Source organism: Pongo abelii, chromosome 21 (assembly GCF_028885655.2).
Source record: "Pongo abelii isolate AG06213 chromosome 21, NHGRI_mPonAbe1-v2.0_pri, whole genome shotgun sequence".
NCBI lineage: Eukaryota > Metazoa > Chordata > Mammalia > Primates > Hominidae > Pongo > Pongo abelii.
In genome coordinates, this window is record NC_072006.2 from 37699492 (window position 1) to 37724088 (window position 24597).

The following is a 24597-nucleotide window of genomic DNA, read 5'->3' on the forward strand; positions in this document are numbered from 1 at the left end:
GCCACTGCACCCGGCCTAAAATGTCAACTCTTGGTTGAGAATGAAGGCTAATTTGCCCAAGAACCAACTTAATCCATCTGTTCCAGCCAATACCAAGTTCTGGGCTCATGGTGCCACCAATTGGCTGGTGTGAGGAAGTGTTTAACCTTTTTCTTTTCCTTTTGGGAGTTTGCACTACGCATGGACCAGTTATTTTTTATTTTTTTGTTTTTATTTTTTTGAGACGGAGTCTTGCTCTGTCACCCAGGCTGGAGTGCAGTGGTGCAGTCTCGGTTCACTGCAAGCTCCGCCTTCTGGGTTCACGCCATTCTCCTACCTCAGCCTCCCGAGTAGTTGGGACTACAGGCGCCTGCCACCACGCCTGGCTAATTTTTTGTATTTTTAGTAGAGATGGGATTTCACCGTGTTAGCCAGGATGATCTTGATCTCCTGACCTCGTGATCCACCCGCCTCGGCCTCCCAAAGTGCTAGGATTACAGGCGTGAGCCACCGCGCCTGGCGGCCAGTTATTTTTACCTTACAACATTTTCTCACAGATTCATGTTCTCCTTTGGTAACCTTCCATCAAGCCTCTTTCAACTCTGGTTTAATTAGCGCAGGAGCTCTTTCCATCCCTCTTTCCTTTACTTTGTTCTCTTTGTAAGTTACAAAAAAGACAAGCCAGGCATGGTAGCTCACGCTTGTAATCCCAGCACTTTGGGAGGCCAAGGTTGAGGCAGGTGAATCTCTTGAGCCCAGGAGTTTGAGACCAGCCTGGGCAACATAGCGAAACCTCGTTGTCTTTACAAAAAATACAAAACGTTAGCTGGGCATGGTGACGTGCCACACCTCAGGAGGCTGAGATGGGAGGATTGCTTGAGACCCTGTCTTTAAAAAAACAAACAAAAAAACTAGGCATAAGATTACTTCTAGTGTCTTGTATCAAGAAAGAAGAAAGCAGATATGTATGTATATATATATTTTTTATGAGATGGAGTTTTGCTCTTGTTACACAGGCTGGAGTGCAGTGGTGCAATCTGGGCTCACTACAACCTCCCCCTCCTGGGTTCAAGCGATTCTCCTGCCTCAGCCTCCCAAGTAGGTGGGATTATAGGTGTGCGCCATCACACCTGGATAATTTTTTGTATTTTTAGTGGCCACGGTGTTTCACCATGTTGGCCAGGCTGGTCTCAAAGTCCTGACCTCAGGTGATCCACCTGCCTCGGCCTTCCAAAGTGCTGGGATTACAGGCATGAGCCACCTCGCCCGGCCTATTTTATTTTATTTTTTAATAGAGATCGGATCTCCCTGTGTTGTCCAGGCTGGTCTCAAACTTTTGGACTCAGGTGATCCTCCTGCCATGGCCTCTGAAAGTGCTGGGATTACAGGCACGAGCTATCACACCCAGCCTCTTTGTTTCTCTTTTGAATCTTGTTCAATCTCTGAATTTCCTTAAGGCTGGCTTCACCTCTGGTGGCAAAATGACTAAAGCTACATGTCCTTATACCTCACTGTCATAACAAGAGCATGAGAGGCAATGCTTGGCATTCCATGTAGGAGTCCAGCAAAATAGCCTGATTGAACCAGCTTTTAGGTCTGATGCCCATTGTTTGTTTTTTTTTGAAACAGAGTCTCACTCTGTTGCCCAGGCTGGAGTGCAGTGGCACAATCTCAGCTCACTGCAACCTCTGCCTCCCGGGTTCATGCAATTCTCCTGCTTCAGCCCCCCAGGTAGCTGGGATTACAGCCATGCGCAACCACACCAGCTAATTTTTGTATTTTTTGTAAAGACGGGGTTTCACCATGTTGGCCAGGCTGGTCTCGGATCACCTTAAGTGATCCACCCACCTCCACCTCCCAAAGTGCTGGGATTACAGGCGTGAGCCACTGCGCCGGGCCACATGCCCATTCTTGATCCACTTGTAGGAAGTGCTGTAAAAGCACATGAACAAAGTGCAGTGCGTGTTCCATGAAAATAAAGATGGTGCCGGGCGCGGTGGCTCACACCTGTAATCCCAGCACTTTGGGAGGCCGAGGCGGGCGGATCATTTGAGGTCAGGAGTTTGAGATCAGCTTCACCTACATAGTGAAACCCCATCTCTACTAAAATACAAAAATTAGCTGGGTGTGGTGGCAGGCGCCTGTAATCGCAGCTCCTGTAATCCAGGCTGAGGCAGGAGAATCGCTTGAACCTAGGAGGCGGAGGTTGCAGTGAGCCGAGATCATGCCATTGCACTCCAGCCTGGGCAACAGAGCAAGACTCCATCTCTAAATAAATAAATAAACAAACAAATAAATAAGGCGTCTAGTTGCAGTAGGAGGGACGAATTGAGAGCAAGGGTTTAAGGACTAAATGCAGGGTGCAGTACAGTGTCAGTGTCAGCGTGCAGTGCTCAGGAAATATATGCTTTTTCAGTCCAAGGTGGAAGCATGAAGGAAACTGTAAGCAGATTGATCTAGACCAGAGTTTCAGGTATAAAGGGGAGCGTTAACTAAAGCTCAGAGCGGGGAAAGCACAGGGTGCTTACAAAATGGCAAATGCTGTCATTTAGGCCGGAATCCTACTCACACTGTTACTGTATCTCCTCTTCATCTGTGTTTAGGATTTTGAAATGCATTTTTGTTGGATTATTGCCCCACTAGAAAAAACAGTTCAGATCTGTTGCAGTTTCACATTTGAAACTACTTTCTTTCTGGAGTCCTTATCCTTGGACTTTCCTAATAATTTCTGTGGTCACACTGGGCCTGATCTCTTCCTGTGCTAAACAAAAGCACACAATCACAAAACTGTGTAGGCATAAATGAGAGGCATATGGGAGTGGTGTAAAAGGAACTCGAAGAGTCTTAATATGCCTGGGTGGGCGAGCTAAACTAATAGCTCCCAGCAGTTTTTCTGAATCAGACATTGTGGAGCCAGGAGTCTAGCATTTGGAATTCCATTGCCTGTGCAAAGGGTCTGTCTTTTATCCTCCAAACCACCATTTGTTAACTGGCTAATGACCCAGTGGACCCGTTGACAACAAAGGAGGGAAAGCTGGCAAAGATCAAGTTAAAAGGAAAAAGAAAAGTTCAAAGGTAGGAAAGTAAGAACAAGAAGGGTTTAATCATATCTTCACCTACTCTTTATTTTTTAACAATTTATTGTGGGGAATTTTGAACATACACAAAGTAGATGGAGTAATGTAGTGACCTCCCATGAACCTATCCCCCCAGCCCCAATAAGCTGCAGTTACCAGACTTAATGAAGGGAAACCAGAACTCTGGTGAGGCTTAGGTTTGGTTTCCAGACCTCTCTGGGCCTTGTCACCTTTGGCCTTATCCCGTCAAACACCTCTTTTCCCTATTTTTAGCACCTAGTGTGCACAGAACACTGTGTTTAGGCTAGTGATGAGTATGACAGTACTTAACCTCTAACAGATTAAGGAAATAACTGTTATTGTTCAAGTATGGTTTTGAGAGCAGAAAAGTGTAATTCTGTCAAAGGTGCACAATGAAGAGGGGACTTAGGAAGGCATTATTGAGAAGTTGACGTTTGAGTTTACAGCAGAAACGTTGGGCAAGGGGTAGGGAATGATCTGAGATAGCGGCATACCCGATCTACCAGCTCTTTTTCACCCGGCTATTTAGAGTTTGACATTTATGTTGCATTTATAACAAGGTATATTTCGAGTGTGGTTTTCCTTTTTCCTTTAAGCAACTGAGACATATAAGTCAATTTCAGATATTTTCTGCTAAACTGTGTGTCTCTTTGAATGTTCACTATCAAGGTGAATTATACAAGGTGTGTTAGATCCTTTTAACATTTCAGAGCAACCAAAACCAAGTTTGAATGTCTCATTTAACACTGTGAGAGGATGTATCTTGTCTGCATCTTGTGTTTCAGTTGTATTTATCGGTAAAATAAGCCAGGGGAGTACTCTGACTTGCAGTTTAAAAAGATGACAGGCCTAGGGGAATGTTCCACAAAATAGTATATTTTGTATATGGCATGGTATTATAGATAACTGAGCTATTGTGCTGCCTGGCACTGTCTTCTGCCTTGTGCTATCTTCTGCTGTTTCTCAAGGAGTGATTCCTCTCTGTGTTTTGGAACTGTGTTTCTCTCTGCCTACAGATGATGTCCGTTTGGCTTATTTCACTGTCATCTCATACACAGCTGTTCCAAACTGCGTGGAATCCTCAGAGAACTACACTCCCCTTCCTGAACAAACAGTGCTTCTTCCTGCATTTTCTTCTTAAACTTTTATCACTTTTCCCTCCTTACATATACTTTTGTTTTATTCTTTCACTAAAAAAAAATGAGGCTTAATTGACTTACAATAAACTACACATATGTAAAGTGTACAGTTTGCTCAGGTTTGGCAGGTATACCTGTGAAATGATCACTGCAATCAAGATAGTCAACGTTATCATTCACTCCATAAAGTATCCTTGTGCCCATTGGTAATCTCTCCCTCCCATGCTCCCCCTGCCCTTGCTTGTCTCCAAGCAAACGCTGATCTGCTTTCAGTCACTATAGATTAGTGTGCATTTTATAGAATTTTATGTATATATGTTTTATATAGATGAAATCATACAATATGCATTCCTTTCCTTCCATCCTTTCTTCCTTTTTTGGTCTGGTTTCTTTCATCCAGCATAATTATTTTAAGATGTATGTATCAGTAGTTTATTCCATTTTATTGTTGAGTAGTATTCTGTTGTATGGATATATCACATTTGTTTATTTGCCTGTGGATAGATGTTTGAGTTGTTTCCAGTCTTTGGCTATTACAAATAAAGCTTCTTTGAACATTCATATATAAATGTTTATATGGACATATGCTTGCTTTTGTCTTTTCTTTTTTTAAAAAAAACACAGATGGGAACCGGGTGTGGTGGCTTATACCTGTAATCCCAGCACTTTGTGAGGCTGAGGTGGGCGGATCACCTGAATGTTAGGAGTTCAAGACCAGCTTGGCCAACATGGTGAAACTCCATCTCTACTAAAAATACAACAGTTAGCCTTGCGTGGTGGTGTGTGCCTGTAATTCCAGCTACTCAGGAGGGTGAGGCCGGAGAACCGCTTGAACCCTGGAGGTGGAGGTTGCATTAAGCTGAGGTTGGAGTGAGCCGAGATCACGCCACTGCACTCCAGACTGGGCGACAGAGCGAGACTCCATCTCAGAAACAACAACAACAGCAACAACAAATAGAGATGGGTTTCGAGCCCAGGCTGGTCTTGAACTCCTGGGCTCTAGTGATACTCCTGCCTTGGCCTCCTAAACAAAGTGTTGGGATTACAGGTGTTAAACCACTGTGCCCAGACTCTTTTTCCTTTGTAAATACATAGGAATGGTGTGGTTGCATCATATGTTTTAACTATTTAAGAAATTGCCAAACTTTTTCTAAAATATTTTCAAGTACTTACCATCTATATATCTTCTTTGGTGAAATGTCTGTTTAAATCTTTTACCCATTTAAAAAAATTACATTGTTTATTTTCTTGCTGTTGAGGTGTTTGTTTGTTTGTTTGTTTGAGACAGTCTCACTCTGTTGCCCAGGCTGGAGTACAGTTGCGTGATCCCGGCTTGCTGCAGCCTCCACGTCCTGGGTTCAAGTGATCCTCAACTTTCTGAGTAGCTGGGACTACAGGCACGCGCCACCACGCCCGGCTAATTTTTGTATTTTTAGTAGAGATGAGGTTTCACCATGTTGGCCAGGCTGGTCTTGAACTCCTGGCCTCAAGTGATCCGTCCACCTCGGCCTCCCAAAGTGCTGAGATTATAGGCATGATCCATTGCCCCCAGCCTGTTGAGGTTTTTTTAAAATCAGGTATATGCTTTGCAAATATTTTCTCCCAGTGTATTACTTGTCTATTTTCTTAACAGTTTCTTTCAAAGAATAGAGTTAAAAAGATTTTTTGTATCTTTTTAGCTTTTGTAGCTTTTATTGTGTCTAAGGAATCTTTGCCTAACCCGAGTTCACAAAGATTTTCTTGTATGCTTTTTTTCTGGAATTTCTGTAATTTTTAGATTTACATGTAGATCTAATATTTTAATACGTGGTATGAGATATTAAGGATCCAAGTTCAGTTTTTTGCATATGAATATCCAGCTGTTTTAGTACCAGTTGTTGAAAGGACTATCATTTCTCTACTGGATTGTCCTTGTACCTTTGTCAAAAATCAGTTGTTTATATATCTGTGGGTCTGTTTCTGGACTCTGTTCCATTGATACGTTTACCTTATCTTTATGCCTGTACCACACTCTTTTACTATAACTTGAAGTGAGGTAGTGTTAGTCCTCTAGCTATATTCGTTTTCAAAGTTGTTTTAGGTAATCTAGGTTCTTTGCATTTCCAAATAATTTCTAGAATTAGCTTCTCAGTTTCTTAAAAAAAAAAAAAAAAAAAACAGCACGTTGGGATTTTGATTGGGACTACATTGAATCTGTTTGGGGGAAGAGCTGACATCTTAACAGTTTAGGAGAGATACAAATTAACAAATTAAATTAGTGATTTTATTTTAATTAATGTTTCTCAGTAGTATTTTTGTGTTTTTCCGGTACAGGTTTTATGTCTTTTGTCAAATTTTTCTCTTAATATTTCACAATTTTTGATACTGTTTTAATTTTCTCAAAATTTCAGTATTTGGTCATTGCTACTCTATAGACATGAAGTTGATTTTTATGTATCGATCTTGTATCCTGCAACTTGGCTAAATTCACTTATTTTAATAGCTTTTTGGGGAAGTTGCATTGGATTTTCTTTTTTCTTTTTCCTTTTTTTTTTTGAGATGGCCCAATCTCGGCTCACTGCAACTTCTGCATCCTGGGTTCAAGCGATTCTACTGCCTCAGCCTCCTGAGTAGCTGGGATTGCAGGTGCCTGCCACCAGGCCCGGCTAATTGTATTTTTAGTAGAGACAAGGTTTTACCATGTTGCCTAGGCTAGTGTTGAACTGACCTCAGGTAATCCACCCACCTCGGCCTCCCAAAGTGCTGGGATTACAGGCATGAGCCACCATCCCCGGCCTCCGTTGGATTTTCTGTACATCATTTGCAAATAAGGACAATTTTACTTCTTTCCAATTATCACTTATTTTGCTTATTTACTTAGTATTTTCTGTGTTGTCACTGCTTCAGAGATTCTGTCCTTTTCAATTTTCTTTTGTTATCTTCTTGGTCTTAGAGGTTATCATATTGTTGTTTTTTTTTTTTTAAATTAGTTAATGGCTTTCTATGAGGTATTCTCTCAGTCTATGTTGTCTTCAGAAAACACTGATTTCATTTTGTTCAGGGCCATATCATAATTCCTAGCTACCAATTATATGAAGTTCCAACTTATTTATTCCTCTACATTGGGATCAAATATTTCTTCCTGTTAATAATTGGCATTTCTGTTTACCATTGCAACTTATTCTAGCCTAGGTCCCACTTAAAATAATAGTTGGGGAGAGAGCATCAGAGTTGAGGTTCGGAAATTTGGTTTAAATTCCCATTTTGCTGCTTAGTGTCTGTATAATCTTGGGCAAGTTTTTTAACTGTTAGGCCTGTTTGCTCATCTGTAGGAAGAGAGTAACACAAGAAGATCTTTACAATATGTCATGTGAATTGAAAGAGAGAACATAGAAATCATAGCCATGTGCCTGCAACACAGTGTGGTTAGTCTGTAAATATTTAGTCTGGCACTAGTGTGAGCACCAAGTGAAGGAATGAATGCTTGTTTGCATATCCTATTTCTGCCCTGTTGCTTATGCTGTTCTCCAGTCTCTTTTCAGGCCCTCTGCATCTTCCTCATGTTTCAAGGTCAATGAAGCCCATCTTTATTACTCATTTCCTATCATTGTTTACATCCCTGTTGAGTTGATATCTTACTAAACTTAGGGACTGGGAGTATATCTTTGGAAAATATTTGTTTTCCTCAAAATGCCTGCCATAGATGTATTATAGGTCCCTAAAATAATTGGCTGATTGTATAGTTAATCTGGAAGCAGTGCATCAAAATACTTTGTAGGGTGATAGCCAAGTAAGGTTTTTTTTGTTTTTTTTTTTTTAGTAGCGGACAGTCTTTGTCTGTCACTTAGGCTGGAATACAATGGCATGATCACAGCTTACTGCAGCCTCAAACTCCTAGGCTCAAGCAATCCTCCCACCTCAGCATCCTGAGTAGCTGGGGTTATAGGTGCTTACCACCATGCCTGGATAATTTTTTTTTTTTTAATTTTTATTTATTGTAGAGATGCAGTCTTGCTATATTGCCTGGGCTGGTTTCCCAAAGGCCTCCCTAAGTGCTGGGATTATTGGTGTGAGCCACCATGTCTGGCCTGTTTGTTTTTTGGTCAGATTTAGGTTTTAGGGATGAAGTAAGTTGAATTTTACATGCTGCAGTGGAAGTGGCAGAAATGTTTTTGTTTGATTAAAAGTAGCTTTAAGAGAATAGTAATTAACTTTTTAATTTTGGCCATCAAACAAGGAGGGTCGCTTGTGAAACAGAATGGGAGTTTGGTAACTAAACCATTTATTAAATGCTTTTTAAAAATCACATTGTTTTAACATTGAATATGGTAGAACATTCAATATTTCCTTTAGGTTTACATGTATAGTCTTATGTCTTTTAACAACAGAAATATGTTCTGAGAAATGCATCATTAGGTGATGTGCAAACATTATAGAGTATACTTATACAAACCTACATAATGTAGCCTACTACACACCTAGGATATATGTAAACCTGTAATAGTAGCTAACAGCATGTTACTGTACTGAATGCTGTAGGCAGTTTTAACAATGGTAAGTGTTTGTATATCTAAACATGGAAACTGTACAGTGAAAATATAGTAATCTTATGGTACCACATTTATTGACTGAAACGTCAGCTAAAAATGATAAACCTGATTAATATGCAAAGCAGCCCTTATAACATGCTTTTTCAAAAACAGCTTAAGACTTTTCAGATTTCGTTAAGAAGTTATATGGTAACATCATGCTGACTAGAGAATGATTTATTGGGCTAGTTAACATTTTAAAGTAAAGGGAATGGAAACCAGAAGATGATGCAAGGATACTTTTATTCGTTGTGTTAAAAAGCCATAGTAAAAGTCGTAGTAATCATTCTAAGCTGTTGGACGCTTCCTTAGTACTGCGTATATAAAGTATGTTAATAAATCTGATATCTAGGGTACTTGTTGGAACCCTAACTGGCATAGCCTATAACTCCAGAATCACCATTCTAATTGTATTCTGGAGTTGTGCTCTACAGTGATGCTATTCACATAGAATATAATGTGAAAGGTAACCCTAGAGTTGTGCAAGTAGAAGGCACTAGCTTAATGAATTTGGCTCTAATAAGTTAATAAAGTAATTTGAACATTCCTTGAGAGGTAAAGTTTAAGATGCACTGTGGGACACTAGAAAGTAATTTGCAGGCAGCCAGGAAATCTGGGTTCTGGAACCAGTCAGCTGGCACCTCACTTTCCCCATAGTACCATGGAAACTTTGATTAGATGTCTCTTCCATTGCTGATATTTTGCATTTAGGTGATGGATTGAAGTCAGGAACTAGATCTAGCATTGAGGGCACTGAAAGGTGGTTGTCATGTAGTTCAGAGGTCAAGGGTCAAGTGATTAGAAGCAGTTTGTTTAGAGGTCAAGTGATTAGAAGCAGGTTAAGCCAAAGTTAGACTCATGATTTTAGCAGGGAATGTGAATGGAAATCCATATACCCGCCCATCTCCATTGGTTGGAGACCAGCAGGTCATCTTTCTTAAATTGTATATGGGTGTATGGAAGGGATTTGAAATTGATGAGTCGCATAACTGAGTAAGGACAGAGAAGCGGGCTCTATTTTTCCATTAGGTCTAGGCCTTTCTAGTGCTTAAGATGAGTTCTTGCTCCTGCTCTGTTACTCAGGCAGTGGCTTGATTGTGGTAGACACTTATGACCTACACATTTTAGCCTAGGCTGATGCCTTACCACAGTTACATTCCTGGTTTTGTTTGTTTGTTTGTTTGTTTGTTTTTAGTTCTTTCTTTGTCAGTTACAGGTACATTTTCCCAAATCATCTGAACTCAAAATTCTCCTAACTTTTCCATGAAGCCTTTATTTTTCTTTGCCTAGCTGGAAGAGACTTTTTCTATAATTTTTGGTACTTTTTACTTGTTACTTTTTATTATATCCTGTGTTATGCATACATTTATCCCCTACTATATTACTGAAAGCAGCGACTTTGTCTTAGTGCTACAGGTTTTTTGTTTTTTTTTTTAATTTGAGACAGGGTCTTACTCTGTCACCCAGGCTGGAGTGCAGTGGCATCATCATAGCTCACTGCAGCCTCCATCTCCTGGACTGAAGTGATTCTCCCGCCTCAGCCTCCGAAAGTGCTGGGATTATAGGCATGAGCCACTACACCTAGCAATTTTCTCAAACTTTAGTGTATAGAGGAGTCACCTGAAGAACTTATTAAAGTTTGGATTCCTGGACCCCCCATTCTGATTACTTGGTTCTGATTTAGGCCTGGGAACCTACATTTTAACAAGTTCCTCAGATGAGCTTAAGTATGTGGGCTAGAGGAACATGTGGTTTACAGCATCTAGGCTAGTACCTCGTTTTGCTCTTCTGTTGCCTGAGTGGTTAAGTCAGTGATCAGTTAAAACCAATAATCATTGGTAAGTCTGCTAGAAGAACCAGTCTTAACACCTGTCAGGAACTAGATTTATTTTGTTCCTGGCTACCTAGTATTTTACAGGTTTTTGTGTTTACGTGAACTTTTTGTACCCTCAGTTTAAGATGCCCTTTGATTTTAGTTTTTAATTTTTTATTATTATTATTTTTTTCATTAAGCCTCTTCCATTTTAGGATGATTTTAATTTTAAAGCTTCTGAATACTCTCTCAATTATCAATGTATATATATTGTGGACATATGCATTTGAGTTGTTGTTTTGCCTTTAAACTTATATGTCTTATTAAAATAAACTCTACAGAAATTGCTATCTTCAGTCTTTGTAGGAACTAACAGAAGAGGTCTTTCTTACTAAGTCTTTTTTTGGGGGGTTCAGGAACAGGGTCTTGCTCTGCCACCGAGGCTGGAGTGTGGTGGCACGCTCTTGACTCATTGCAACCTCCTCCTCCCAGGCTCAAGTGGTCCTCCCACCTCAACCTCCCGGGAAGCTGGGACTACAGGCATATGCGGCCACACCTGACTAATTTTGTGTAGTTTTGGCAGAGACAGGGTCCCCCCATGTTGTTCAGGCTGGTCTCCTGGACTCAAACAATCTGCCTGCCTGGCCTCCCAAAGTGCTGGGATTACGGGCCTGAACCACCATGCCCGGCTATTTCTTACTAATACTTAATTTGTATTAAGTATTAGTAAGACAAATTTTTATTATTATTATCTTTTGAGACAGAGTCTTGCCCTGTCGCCCAGGCTGGAGTGCAGTGGCATGATATTGGATCGCTGCAACCTCTGCCTCCTGGGTTCAAGCAGTTCTGCCTCAGCCCCCTGAGTAGCTGGGATTACAGGCGCATGCCACCATGCCCGGCTAACTTTTGTGTTTGTAGTAGAGCAGGGTTTCACCATGTTGGTCAGGCTGGTCTTAACTCCTGACCTTGTGATCTGCCTGCCTCGGCCTCCAAAAGTGCTAGGATTACAGGTGTGAGCCATCGTGCCCGGCGAAAAATTATTATTTTATGGTGATACACTTTTGTATTAGATATTGTAGGGAAAACCAGAATAAGTAGATACTTAAAGATTTTCTGGTGCAATGGAGTGCTGAAGACAAACACGTAAAATAGTTAACATTCAAGGCAGTTCGCAACATAGGACCAAATGAATGGTCTGCATCAATAAAAGTAAATAGTTATTAGAGTTCAAAGAAGTGGGGGAGATGAACACGGACTAGAGAACCTGGAAAGCCTCCAAGGAGAAGGCAACAGGAGCTGAACTTGAAGGTGTTTTAGATTTCAGTCAGAGAAAAAGAGCGTTCTTAGAGGGAAGAACATACAAAGATTCATTTTACAGTTGAAAAAAACGGAAGCTCAGAAAGGTAAAGTGAGTGTGTGCTGAGGTGCCAGTCTCCTGACCACTGCTCTGCTTTGTGCAGCATTTGGAGGTGTTTCATTGTTGCCAAGTAGAAGACAGGCAACGTTATGATAACCATACTTCAAAGCACTGATAATTAAATTAAATTAATTAATTTATGTATTTATTTTGAGGCGGAGTCTCACTTTGTCTCCCAGGCTAGAGTGCAATCCTGTTTGTTATACCTTGAGACTATATCCAGAATCCAGAATCCAAGTAACATCTTACCTTTACCCCTTCCATTCTTGTCCATACCACTAGCATCTCTGGCCTGGATTATTGGAGTTGCTTCCCCTGTTTCCATTCTTGCCCTACCATCTGTTTTGAACATAGCAGCCAGAGTGATGCAGTTTAGTCAGGTCATGTCAATTCTCTGCTCAGAACCCTGTTAATGACTCCCATTTTACTGAAAGTGAGACCAAAGTTTTTCTAGTGGCTGGAAGCTGCCTGTGATCTGCTTCCCTCTCCCTGCCCACTGCTCGACCTCTCAACTCATACCCTACTACTTTTCAGCTTCAGCCACACTAACTTCTTGCAGTTCCTTGAAGACTGTAGGCCTAGTCTTGCCTCAGGACCTTTACCTAGGCAATTCTTTTGTCACCTGTCCTGCGGCTCATTTCTTCCCTTCTCTGCAAGGTCAACCAGGCTACCTTATTTAAAACTGCCCCATCCCACTTTACCAGCTTATTACCTTCTGATATACTGTACATAGTATTTATTAATTTTGTTTGTTATTTGTCTCCTCTTGCTAGTTTCAGAGAAGACAGGGAATCTTGTCTATTTGATTTATTTTTATTTTTATTTATTTATTTGTTTTTTATTTTTTTGAGATGGAGTCTCACTCTGTCACCCAGGTTGGAGTGTAGTGGCACGATCTCGGCTCACTAACCTCCACCTCCTGGGTTCAAGCAGTTCCCTGCCTCAGCCTCCTGAGTAGCTGGGATTACAGGCACCTGCTGCCACGCCTGGCTAATTTTTGTAGTTTTAGTAGAGATGGGGTTTCACCATATTGGGCAGGCTGGTCATGAACTCCTGACCTCATGATCCCCCCACCTCAGCCTCTCAAAGTGCTGGGATTACAGGCATGAGCCACTGTGCCCGGCCTATTTGGTTTATTGATGTATCTCCATTGCCTCAAACATGGTCAGGCATCTGATAGATGCACAATAAATATTTGTTGCATGCATGAGTGAATAGAATAGAATAGAATAGTAAGCAAGGTAGACAGGCAGTCCCGACTCTCATGAAGCTTCCAGTTTGTGGTTTCTTTACTCCAAATGACGTTAACCATGTTTTTCACATTTTTTGTATGTGTAATTCAAAACCTTTGTGAAATAATAAGCATTTAAACTTTAGGAAGCAGTGTTTCTTAAAAAGAATGTGATCTTGGGGTATGTTTTGAATCAACTGAAAACTATAAAACATTAAATAGAAAAGCTGTGTGCCAGGAAAGGTGATTGCTTGATCAGTTTTTGAAAAATGCCACTAGATCATTTTGGATCTTAAATTTCCTTGAAATAAAATGCAAGTTATTAGTGGGATTGTTAGTAGGATTCCCAAATGAAATGATTTTGAGCTCTCATTAAGACTTACTTTCTTTCTTTCTCTTTCTTTCTTTCTTTCTCTTTCTTTCTTTCTCTTTCTTTCTTTCTCTCTTTCTCTCTTTCTTTCTTTCTTTCTCTCTTTCGTTCGTTCGTTCGTTCGTTCGTTCGTTTTGCTCTGTTGTCTAGGCTGGAGTGCAGTGGCACAATCTCGCCTCACTGCAACCTCTGCCTCCGGGTTCAAGGGATCCTGCTGCCTCAGCCTCCTGAGTAGCTGGGATTACAGGCACATGCTGCCATGCCTGGCTAATTTTTTGTATTTCACTAGAGATGGGGTTTTGCCATGTTGGCCAGGCTGGTCTCTAACTCCTGACATCAGGTTATCTGTCCCCTCTTGGCCTCCCAAAATGCTGGGATTACAGGCGTGAGCCAACATACCCAGACTTTTTCTTATCTTTTTGCAGTCTACTATAGAAAAACACAGAATTTCATTTCTGTTCATTTAAAATTCTGTGGTAGAAAATCAAATATGGAAGACTTTTGAACAAATATCCAGTGTTGAAGCAAACGTAAATAGTAGATATTATATTGATGCCAACTGAGGAAATATGATTAGACTTAGTCAATAAATAAAGCTGTTAACATAATCTGTCATGTGCCAGTTTAAATAATGAAAGCATTACTGTAGTAGGATGTTTTGTTAAATGTCCTACAAGGCCTGTATCTTTCTGTGCAAGCCTACCATGTGGTAGACACTTAATAGTAGTTGATGATAATAATGCTGAATTATCTGCCTCTTAAATTTGTTTATCTGAGGGAAGAGGTGCTTATTTGTATATAAACTGCTAATTTATCTGTTAGTAACTGACATTTTTTTCTTTACTTTTTCCTGAAGATTTGCAATTAATTTAATAATAGAATAAACATTTTTGTAATTGTTTTTATATAGGATAAATAATGAAGCTTATAAAACCAGGCCTTAGCAGCCACACTGTAAAGACTAAAGAAAAGGACATTTTCAGTTGGTGTAAATTTTCTTTTTGTTTATTTGGTGTAAATTTTGAATTTCTTCTTTTTTTTTGGTCTGAAAAATTAATTTAGCTCAGCATGGCCTATCTGGATATACTTAATTTTTTTTTTCTTGGAGTGTAGTAGCAGCCAGGATCACGGCTCACTGCAACCTTGACCTGCTTGGCTCGAGCAATCCTCCCACCTTAGCCTCCCAAGTACTCCGCAGTCATGTGTTCCACAGGCACCTGCCACCATACCTGGCTAATTTTTTTTTTTTAAATTTTTTGTAGTGGATACAATTTTTATTTTTTGTAGAGATTTATTTTTTGTATTTTTTTTATAGAGGTCTCCCTCTGTTTCCCAGGCTGGTCTTGAGCTCCTGGGCTCATGTGATCCACCTGCCTCAGCCTCCTAAAGTGTTGGGATTACAGGCATGAGCCACTGTGCCTGGCCTGGGTGTTTTCTTTGCAATTGAGTTTACCATTTGTATCAGCAAAAGAAAAGAAAAATAACTCCACATTACCTCTCTGTTTAGTTTCATTTCGGAGCCAGAGTTTGTTAAAAGTGTGAAATACCATGCCAGGCTCAGTGGCTCATGCCTGTAATCCCAGCACTTTGGGAGACCAAGGCGAGTGAATCATCTGAGGTCAGGAGTTCGAGACCAGCCTGACAAACATGGTGAAACCCCAACTCTACTAAAAATACAAAAATTAGCCAGGCATGGGGTGCACATCTGTAGTCCCAGCTACTCAGGAGGCTGAGGCAGGAGAATTGCTTGAATCCAGGAGGTGAAGGTTGCGCTGAGCTGAGATCACGCCATTGCATTCCAGCCTGGGTGACGAGCGAAACTTCATCTCCAAAAAAAAAAAAAAAAAAAAGTGTGAAATATCAGGCCTTATTAAGGGAGTTTTCAGGGAATATGGTAAAAGTAAAATTTTCTGTTAAAATGCAGAGTAATAATTATAATTAATTGAAGAATTTATAGGATTTTCCAACAGGATATATTAATGATACACATTTGTCTGTAGATCGTATAGTCAGTCGTTTTAGAAAAGTGGAAGACCCATTATTAACCTTAATATCTTGTGTTTCCAACAGAGATGTTGACTGTACTTGAAGTACTGAATTGTTTAATTTTTTTTATGTCCCATATATCTTTTGTTGAAAGACTGGAAATAAAGGCTGGGCCCAGTAGCTCACACCTGTAATGCCAGCACTTTGGGAGGCTGAGGCAGGCAAATCATGAGGTCAGGAGTTCAAGGACAGCCTGGCCAACATGGTGAAACCCCGTCTCTACTAAAGTTAGAAAATAATAGCCTGGTGTAGTAGCGCGTGCCTGTAATCTTAGCTACTGGGGAGGCTGAGGCAGGAGAATTGCTTGAACCCAGGAGGCAGAGGCTGCAGTGAGCCAAGATTGTGCAGTTGCACTCCAGCCTGGGCAACAGGGCGAGACTCCGTCTCAAAAAGAAAAAAATAAAAAAGACTGGAAATAAAGTCTGCTTGGGGCCAGGCATGGAAGATTATGCCTGTAATCCCAGCTATACCTTTGAAGCTGAGTCAGGAGGATGACTTGGACCCAGGAGTTCAAGGCTGCAATGAACTATGATTGGGTCACAGCACTCCAGCCTGGGTAACACATCTCTGAGAAATAAAAAATTTAAAAATAAAAACATAATAAAATGGCCAGTACTGTTGCTCATGCCTGTAATCCCAGCACTTTGGGAGGCTTAGGCAGGTGGATAGCTTGAGTCTAGGAGTTTGAGACCCCATCTCTACAAAAAACTACAAAAAATTAACCAGGCATGTTGACATGCACCTGTAGTCCTGCTACTCAGAAGGCTGAGGTGGGAGGATCACTTGAGGTGAGAAAGTCAAGACTGTAGTGAGCTATGATTGCACCCCTGCACTCCAGCCTGGGCAACAGAGCGAGACCCTGTCTCAAAAAAGTGTGTGTGTGTGTGTGTGTGTGTGTGTGTAAGTAAAATTAAAAGTCTGCTTGGCAGAAAATTAGGTGTATATTATAAAAATCTGTATAGGCACTCCCAGTATTTTGAATGAAGGCATGTCAACAAAGCTAGATGTAAAAACCTCTCTGTGAAGTGAACATTATTTCATTACTAATTTTTATTTATAAAACCAGAAATACTTTACTGAGGGGTAAGGCAGTTACACTTGTTTTTGTTTTGTTTTGTTTTGTTTTTGTGGAGAATGGGGTCTTACTGTATTGCAGGTTTTGAACTCCTGGGGTCAAGCGATCCTTCCACCTCTGCCTCTTAAGTGCTGGAATTACAGGCATGAGCCACTGGACGATACCTGGCCTGAGGTGTAGGAAGAAGAAATAATTCCAGTATATAAAGTTGGAAATTATACAAAGAAGGCAGGATCTCTGGATTATTCTGCTTGTCTTATAATTGCTGGGCCTCTCATTAATTTTTAGTATTCACCTGTAGGTTTCCTTTTATTTTGAGTACTGGGAGTTTTGATTTTTTTTTTTTTTTTTTTTTTGAGATGGAGTCTACTCTGTCACCCAGGCTGGATTGCAGTCACGCAGTCGGCTCACTGCAACCTCTGCCTCCCAGGTTCAAGTGATTCTCCTCCCTCAGCCTCCCAAGTAGCTAGAATTACAGGTTCCCACCACCGCACCTGGCTAATTTTTGTAATTTTAGTAGAGATGGGGTTTCACCATGTTGGCCAGGCTGGTCTCGAACTCCTGACCTCAGGTGATCTGCTTGCCTCCGCCTCCCAAAGTGCTGGGATTACAAGCATGAGCCATCGTGCCTGGCCTGATTTCTTAATTAGTTGTGTAGTCTTTGGACTTAGTTTCCTGTGGGTTCAGCAATAAGTATAGTTATCTTAATAAAACTCATATTTTAGGCTTTTCAACCTCAGATTTTCTGCATATATCAAAATAAATTCTGGGCTGGGTATAGTGGCTCACATCTGTAATCCCAGCACTTTGGGAGGCCAAAATGGGGAGATTGAGGCCAGGAGTTCAAGACCAGTGTGGACAACACAGTGAAACCCTGTGTCTACCCTTCCCCCGAAAAAAAGCCAGACATGGTGGCATTCTTCTGGAGTTGCCGCTACTCAGGAGGCTGAAGCAGGAAGATCACTTGAGCCCATAAGTTTGAGGTTGCAGTGAGCTATGATTCCCTCCTTTGCACTTCAGCCCCATCCTGGATGATAGAGCAAGACCCTGTCCGTCCGTCCATCCATCCATCCATCCATATTCATTCATTGTACTTAAGAATGAGCTATATAAAAGTGAAACCACAAGAGTTCTAGAAGAACATATAGGTGCATATTCTTATAATCTGGGACAGGGAAAATCTTTCTAAACATGATATTAATATTAGATGACAAACCTACCAATGAGAGCATGTCAGAATAATCGAAAACTTTTTTAAAACTATTTGGTTAGGGCAGAATTTCTGGAATGTTGGATTAAGGTGCTTGGGAAATCCTCCCTCCATAAAGCAGATAAAACTGGACAAATTTATAAAAAAAAAATCAACCATTTTGAACTTGTGTAGATTGTTTCCAGCAGCATTACTAAATAGCCAAAAATTGGAAACAATCCAAATGCCCATCAATTGGTGAATAGATAAGCATAATGTGTATTCATCAGTAGAATACTACTCAGCAGTAAAAAGGAATGAATCTTGATACATGGTACAGCATGAAGCTCAGAAATATTTTGCTAAATTAAAGAAGCCACAAAAGATGACATATCCTTTCATTTATGTGAAATGTCCAGGAATAGCAAATTTATAGGGACAGTGAAAGCAAGATTAGTAGTGGTTGTCTGGGGCTGTAAAGGGACATGAGGGATCTTTTGGGGGTGATGAAAATGTTCTAAAATGGAATTGTGATAATCGTACAACTCCAAATTTACTAAAAATCATTGACTTGTACACTGAAAATAGGCAAATTTTGTGGTCTGTATATTATACCTCAATAAAACTTATTTAAAATGTTGGCAGGGGCAGAGGGACAACAGGTTTTTTCCCCTGCTGCAAAGGAGTAGTCCAAGTACAGCACATGTTTGCAGATGGCATTTATGTATAATAGATGGCTGCTGCTTTTTTTTTTTTTTTTTAAATCAGGTGTCCTGAGAGATTGAGGCCAAGAGGGAGATAGAACACTGGCAGTTGGGGTTCATGTTAGGGTTTCAGGCACATCAAAGACAGCATCCTTCTTTGTTTTAAGTTTATAAAATAGGGTTCAATAAATACCTGTCTTATAGGATTTGGACAGTTTTTTCCACATAAAGCCTTCCAGAAGATTTTGAGAGCTATAGATTTTAATAGCTCTCAAAATAGAACATTTAATAGAACATTTAATAGAACATTTAATAGAACAAATGTAATAATGTTCTACATTGTCTTTGCAAATAGGTGTATACCCCAAGTATGAATGATACCTTATTTTGGATGGGACAGGATAGTGAAAATGGCCACGATGTTTGGGGGCAATAATTTTTAATACTTATTAGCAATTATTGTATTGCTAATAATACAATACAATAGCTAATAATACAAGCTAATAATAATTGTATTATCTTGAAATTATTAATTTTTTGTCAAAATCCTCCCATTAAAAAATTCTTGAAGACAGCATAATTTGATTTGAATACATCACATTTAATAGAAATTTAATTCACCCTTTCAGACTTTAACTCCCCTCCCCCTATTTTAATTAAATGGAGGGATTGGCTTAGATTCTTTCTAAGCTAATGCTTCGTGGTTTGATCCTGTTACATTTATTTTTTAAACAAACAACATATTTTAATTTATTTACCCAACAAATAAGCATTAAATATGTTAATCAAGACACACCACCTGTCCTCAGAGAACAGTAATGGGTACATTTGGTCAACAAATAACTCAAAGTCTGAAGTACTAATGTGGTTATTTATTTATTTATTTATTTATTTATTTATTTATGTAGAGATGGAGTTTCGCTGTTTTCGCCCAGGCTGGAATGAAGTGGTGCGCTGTTAGCTCACTGCAACCTCAGCCCCCGGGTTCAAGCAATTCTCCTGCCTCAGCTTCCCTAGTAGCTGGGATTACAGGTTCGTACCACCACACCTGGCTAATTTTTGTATTTTTAATCACCACGTTGCCCAGGCTGGTCTCCATCCAACTCCTGACCTCAGGTGATCCGTCCCCTCTCAGCTTCCCAAAGTGCTGGGATTACAGGCGTGAGCCACCACAGTTGGCCTTAATGTGGTCTTATCTGCTGTCAAGCTACATGAGTTGGAAGCTACATGGGTTGGGGTGGAGAGTTGTCAATGCTGTTTCAGGAATCATTGCTCCTAAAGGGAAGCCATAAGTCTTTAAGTATGGATAGTTTTCCAGGTGAAGAGCTCATTCGACGGAAGTGTTCATAGTGAAAGAAGGAAATCAGTTGGTGGTCTCATTTGAGTAGAATAACTGTGTATCCCTTACTTAAAATATACAATTAACTGTTGGTTTATTCCAGCAAGTGAAATTTTTGACTTCCATTTATTTTCTGTGCTTTTTTTTTTTTTTTTTGAGACGGAGTTGCACTGTTGTTGCCCAGGCTGGAGTACAATGGCGTAATCTCGGCTCACTGCAACCTCAGCCTCCTGGGTTCAAGCGATTCTCCTGCCTCAGCCTCCCGAGTAGCTGGAATTACAGGCATTCACCACCACGCCCAGCTAATTTTGTATTTTTAGTAGAGACGGGGTTTCTCCATGTTAGTCAGGCTGGTCTCGAACTCCTGATCTCAGGTGATCTGCCCGCCTTGGCCTCCCAAAGTGCTGGGATTACAGGTGTGAGCCACCGCACCCAGCTCTGTGCTTTTGTTCCATCAATGTTTTGTTGTTGTTGATTGATTCTCTCTCTGTTGCCCAGTCTGGAGTGCAGTGGTGTGATCTCAGCTCATTGCAACCTCCACCTCTGGGTTAAAGCTATTCTCGTGCCGCAGTCTCCCATCGTAGCTGGGATTACAGGCGCATGTCACCACGCCCAGCTAATTTTTGTATTTTTAGTAGAGATGGGGTTTCACCATATTGGCCAGGCTGGTCTTCAACTTCTGACCTCAAGAAATCCTCCCACCTTGGCTTCCCAAAGTGCTGGGATTACAGGTGTGAGTCATTTCTCCTGGCCTGTTCCATCAACTTTTAAAAATCTTCTATCACTATTAAGTTTAATTCTTGATTTTTTTTTCCTTTTTCTCTTCTTGCCCTCCCTGCCCTTTTTTTTCTGCTTACGTAAAATTCTTGATTTTAAATGATGGTCCACAGCTGCTGTACCCTGACTTGTGTCCCATAAGGGCTGATGACTCAAACATCAGAACTGTTGTTCAGTTTTTGGTTTTCAAGATCACTTTTGAGTTTGATTGCTTCCTTGGTTTTTTTTTTTTTTTAAGTTGACAAAATTTTTTCCAAGCTTTGTAATGCTCAGTGTGTAAAGCAAATACACAACCATTTATGAAGTCTTTGATAACTAATAAAACTGGAATCTACACATTGTCATATGAATTGGAAAATTAGAATATCTTGTTTGTGGAGAGCCCCAAACCTGTTTTATTTTCAGGTTATGTGACTCAACAATGAGACTACATGGAAGAATAATTGGATCTTGAGCTGTTTAAACATGTGCTAAATAGAAAGAAACAAAGCTTCAGAGGACCTCGGGTGACACCTGGTCCTGTCTTCTGATTTTGACAGATGAGAGTTTTAGGGATTTAGATAATTGGCTTAGTAATTGAATCAGTGAAACAGCTACTCCAGGCTCTTTCTGCTGAATTGTAAGGGGAAACCAGTGTCTCTTGAAATGTTTGCTGTAAAAAAAAAGGAAGACACTATTTTCTGATCAGTTGTACATTTCAAATTCTAAACATTTTTTTGAGCATTGTTAAACACTGTCAAGCCGTGTGGATGTGAAGGTGAATAAGACAGAATAGTGAATAAGATAGCCTTTGTTGTCACGGGAGTTTGCAAGATTATCTAACATTTAGGAAGTGAGACAAATGGGCTCATGCTGTCCCCTGCACCCCAGCAAATGTGTGAAATGTCCCCTTGCTTGTCACTCCACTTCATCGTCCTTCTGCAGGTTTAATGCTGTCCATACATGCTGACTTCCTCCTGCTTCTTTCTGCTAGTCATACCTTTTGCCATCTCAGGTTTCCTATATTATTCTGTTCCCTCTGCCTGAAATACTTCTCAATATTCTTCATCTCCACCCCATCCCCCTTTTTAACCTGATCTACTTCTCCTCTGTCAAATTTCATTTCATCAGAGATTATGTCTGTATAGCAGACCCCTTACTCTAGTCCCTGCTGTGAAGCTCATAGTTGTGGTTTTTTTCTTTATAGCACTTAGTATATATTATTATGTTTGTTTGTATGATAATTACATTACTTTTCTCAATAGACTGTAAACTCCCTGAGAGCAGACTATTTTTCTTTACTGTGTCTCCTGCACTTAGTGTAACCTCAGTAGGTGTTTATTAGAACTTTTTTTTGTAAAGCTACGTTGTTGCTATAAATCAGAGTTTAGTTTATGTTTTTTGTTTTAGAGGAAGTTTCACTCTGTTACCCAGGCGGGAGTGCAATGGCGCAATCTTGGCTCACTGCAGCCTCCACCTCCCGGGTTCAAGCAATTCTCCTGTCTCAGCCTCCCGAGTAGCTGGGATTACAGGTGCACGCCACTACGCCCGGCTGATTTTTTGTGTGTATTTTTAGTAGAGACATGGTTTCACCATATTGGTCAGGCTGGTCTCGAACTCCTGACCTCAAGTAATCTACCAGCCTCAGCCTCCCAAAGTGCTGGGATTACAGGCGTGAGCCACCATGCCCAGCCAGAGTTTAGTTTTTTGTAAAGGGTCATATAGTGACCATTTTTGGCTTTGTGGGCCACACAATCTCTGTCCCAACCCTGCTATTGCAGCAGGAAAGCAGCCATAGATAGATAATATGTAAAGGAATGGGCATGGTCCTTTTCCAGTGAAACTTTGTTTACTAAAACGCTAAGCAGGCTATAAGTTTGCTGACTTCTACTATAAATCGTCATCCCCTGATTTTGTTGGACTTGAAAGCCCCTGTTATGCAATCTTGCAAATCCCCTCTTAGGGTTTTTTGAAAAATGATTTTGTTTTTGTATGGTAGATGTTAAAGAGGTGATTTTTAAAAAGTCTGATCTTAAAGTAATGTAAAATACAATTTTAAATATATTAATTATATATTTTTAGTTTCTCCAGTTTACTAGTAGGCATATACTTTTGTTAACTTTACATTTGTATTTAAGTAAAACATGATTCCTGATATTGATTTTAAAATAAAAAGATTGGTTTGGTTTTGGGATAGATTAAAACGTAGATTGAAATTTTAAAATGCGTTTCATTTTCAAAAAAGACTATTTTTGCAACCTGATGCTTGAAATACCATATAATATTATTTTGTTCTTAAGCGACAGATTAAGAAATATTCCAGGTTGCTGTTTGCAGAACTTCTGTGCAAGTAAGGAGTTATTACAATGAAAAGCAAATTCACTATAAGCACCAGTGTTTATTTTTCTTATTTTTTTCTTTTTCTTTTTTTTTTTTCAGACAGTGTTGCTCTGTCACCCAAGCTGGAGTGCAGAGGCATGATCTCAGCTCACTGCAACCTCCGCCTCCTGGGTTCAAGTGATTCTCCTGCCTCAGTCTCCTGAGTGGGATTACAGGCTTGTGCCACCTGGCCTGGCTAGGTTTTGTATTTTTAGTAGAGACGGGGTTTTACCATGTTGTCCGGGCTGTTCTTGAACTCCTGACCTCAAGTGATCTGCCCACCTCGGCCTCCCAAATTGCTGGGGTTACGGGGGTGAGCCACTGCACCCGGCCTATTTTTCCTTTTTCTTTTCTTTCCTTTTTCTTTTTCTTTTTTTTTTTGAGATGGAGTTTCGCTTTTGTTGTCCAGGTTGGAGTGCAGTGGAGTGATCTCAGCCTCCCAAATTGCTGGGGTTACAGGTGTGAGCCACTGCGCCTGGCTGTTTTTCTTTTTTAACGTTGTTTGAAAGTCTAGAATCATTTTTATGTGCTAGATGAGAGATTTGATCTGATGAATCAAACTCAGATGTCTGCATCTCAAGTGTATTTGTAGAATTATTTTTCTGTTTTCTATTAATTTAGATTGAATGTCAGAGTTTTTTATGTTTATCTTTAAGCAGTAACCCATTATAGGTATAAAATGAATATTACATAAGGAAAAATAACAACTTAAAAATGTTCAGAATTGTTTAAATAAAAACTTTAGACAGAAGTTTAGCAGAATTTAGGTGAGTGTTAAAGGATTCAGGCAGCATTCAAAACTGGAAGAAGTTCAGAGAGCTCTGCTTTAGAAGCAGGCTTTTATAGGCTGAACACTGTAGCAAAGTAAAGGAATTACTTGATTGGCTGCAGCTAGGCATTTGCCTTATTTGGATATGAGCCAGTGGAAAGTCCCTAGTTAGAGGTTTGTTTTTGATTGGTTAAGTTTCATTTTATGTTTACATTGGGCTTCAGTTTGCTTACTAGGCACTGGAGCCAGCTGTCTCAGCCTAATGGCTGCCCAATTAAAAAAAAACATTAAAATGGCATATAGTTGTCATCATCAGAGTAAGAAACCAAAGAAGAGACCGTCATGAATGTGATCATTAGATCATGGACTGACACACATGTTCACTTAATACCCACAAGAGTGTCTTCACACTTTTTTGTCATGGATGGGACTTGTTTTCTGTTTTTTGTTTTGTTTTGTTTTGTTTTTGATACAGTAAAATACTTAGGAGTTCTTGCAACTTTCTATAAGTTGTTTACATTTTACTCCAATTGCTTTATCATTGTGTGTATTTTGGAGGTACAATTTTTTTCCTGAACCACTCTGAAAGTGGAAATATGCCCTTTTATCCCTAAATACTTAAATGCATATTTCCTGAAATCAAAGGCATTCTCTTACATAACCACAGTACAATTATCAAAATTAGAAAATATAATAATGATACCATACTATTAACCTAATTCACA

The 24597-nt window shown here is 40.0% G+C and overlaps 1 protein-coding gene across 5 annotated transcripts in view; it reads left to right on the forward strand.

The window, feature by feature from the left end:
* CBFA2T2 (CBFA2/RUNX1 partner transcriptional co-repressor 2) overlaps positions 1-24597 on the forward strand; it is a 153513-nt gene that overhangs the window by 39498 nt on the left and 89418 nt on the right. The window contains exon 1 of one of the 5 annotated variants that reach the window (XM_054542155.2): positions 19550-19661. The exons of 2 other annotated variants lie outside the window; for them this stretch is intronic. Coding sequence is in view for 2 of the 3 variants with exons in the window: in XM_054542150.2 (XP_054398125.1) it covers positions 19571-19661 (91 nt within the window). In the remaining variant the exon portion in view is untranslated. Of the gene's footprint in view, positions 1-19549; positions 19662-24597 lie in introns of those variants that run through there. 2 more of the 5 variants (XM_054542150.2, XM_054542149.2) reach the window with 2 other exon arrangements.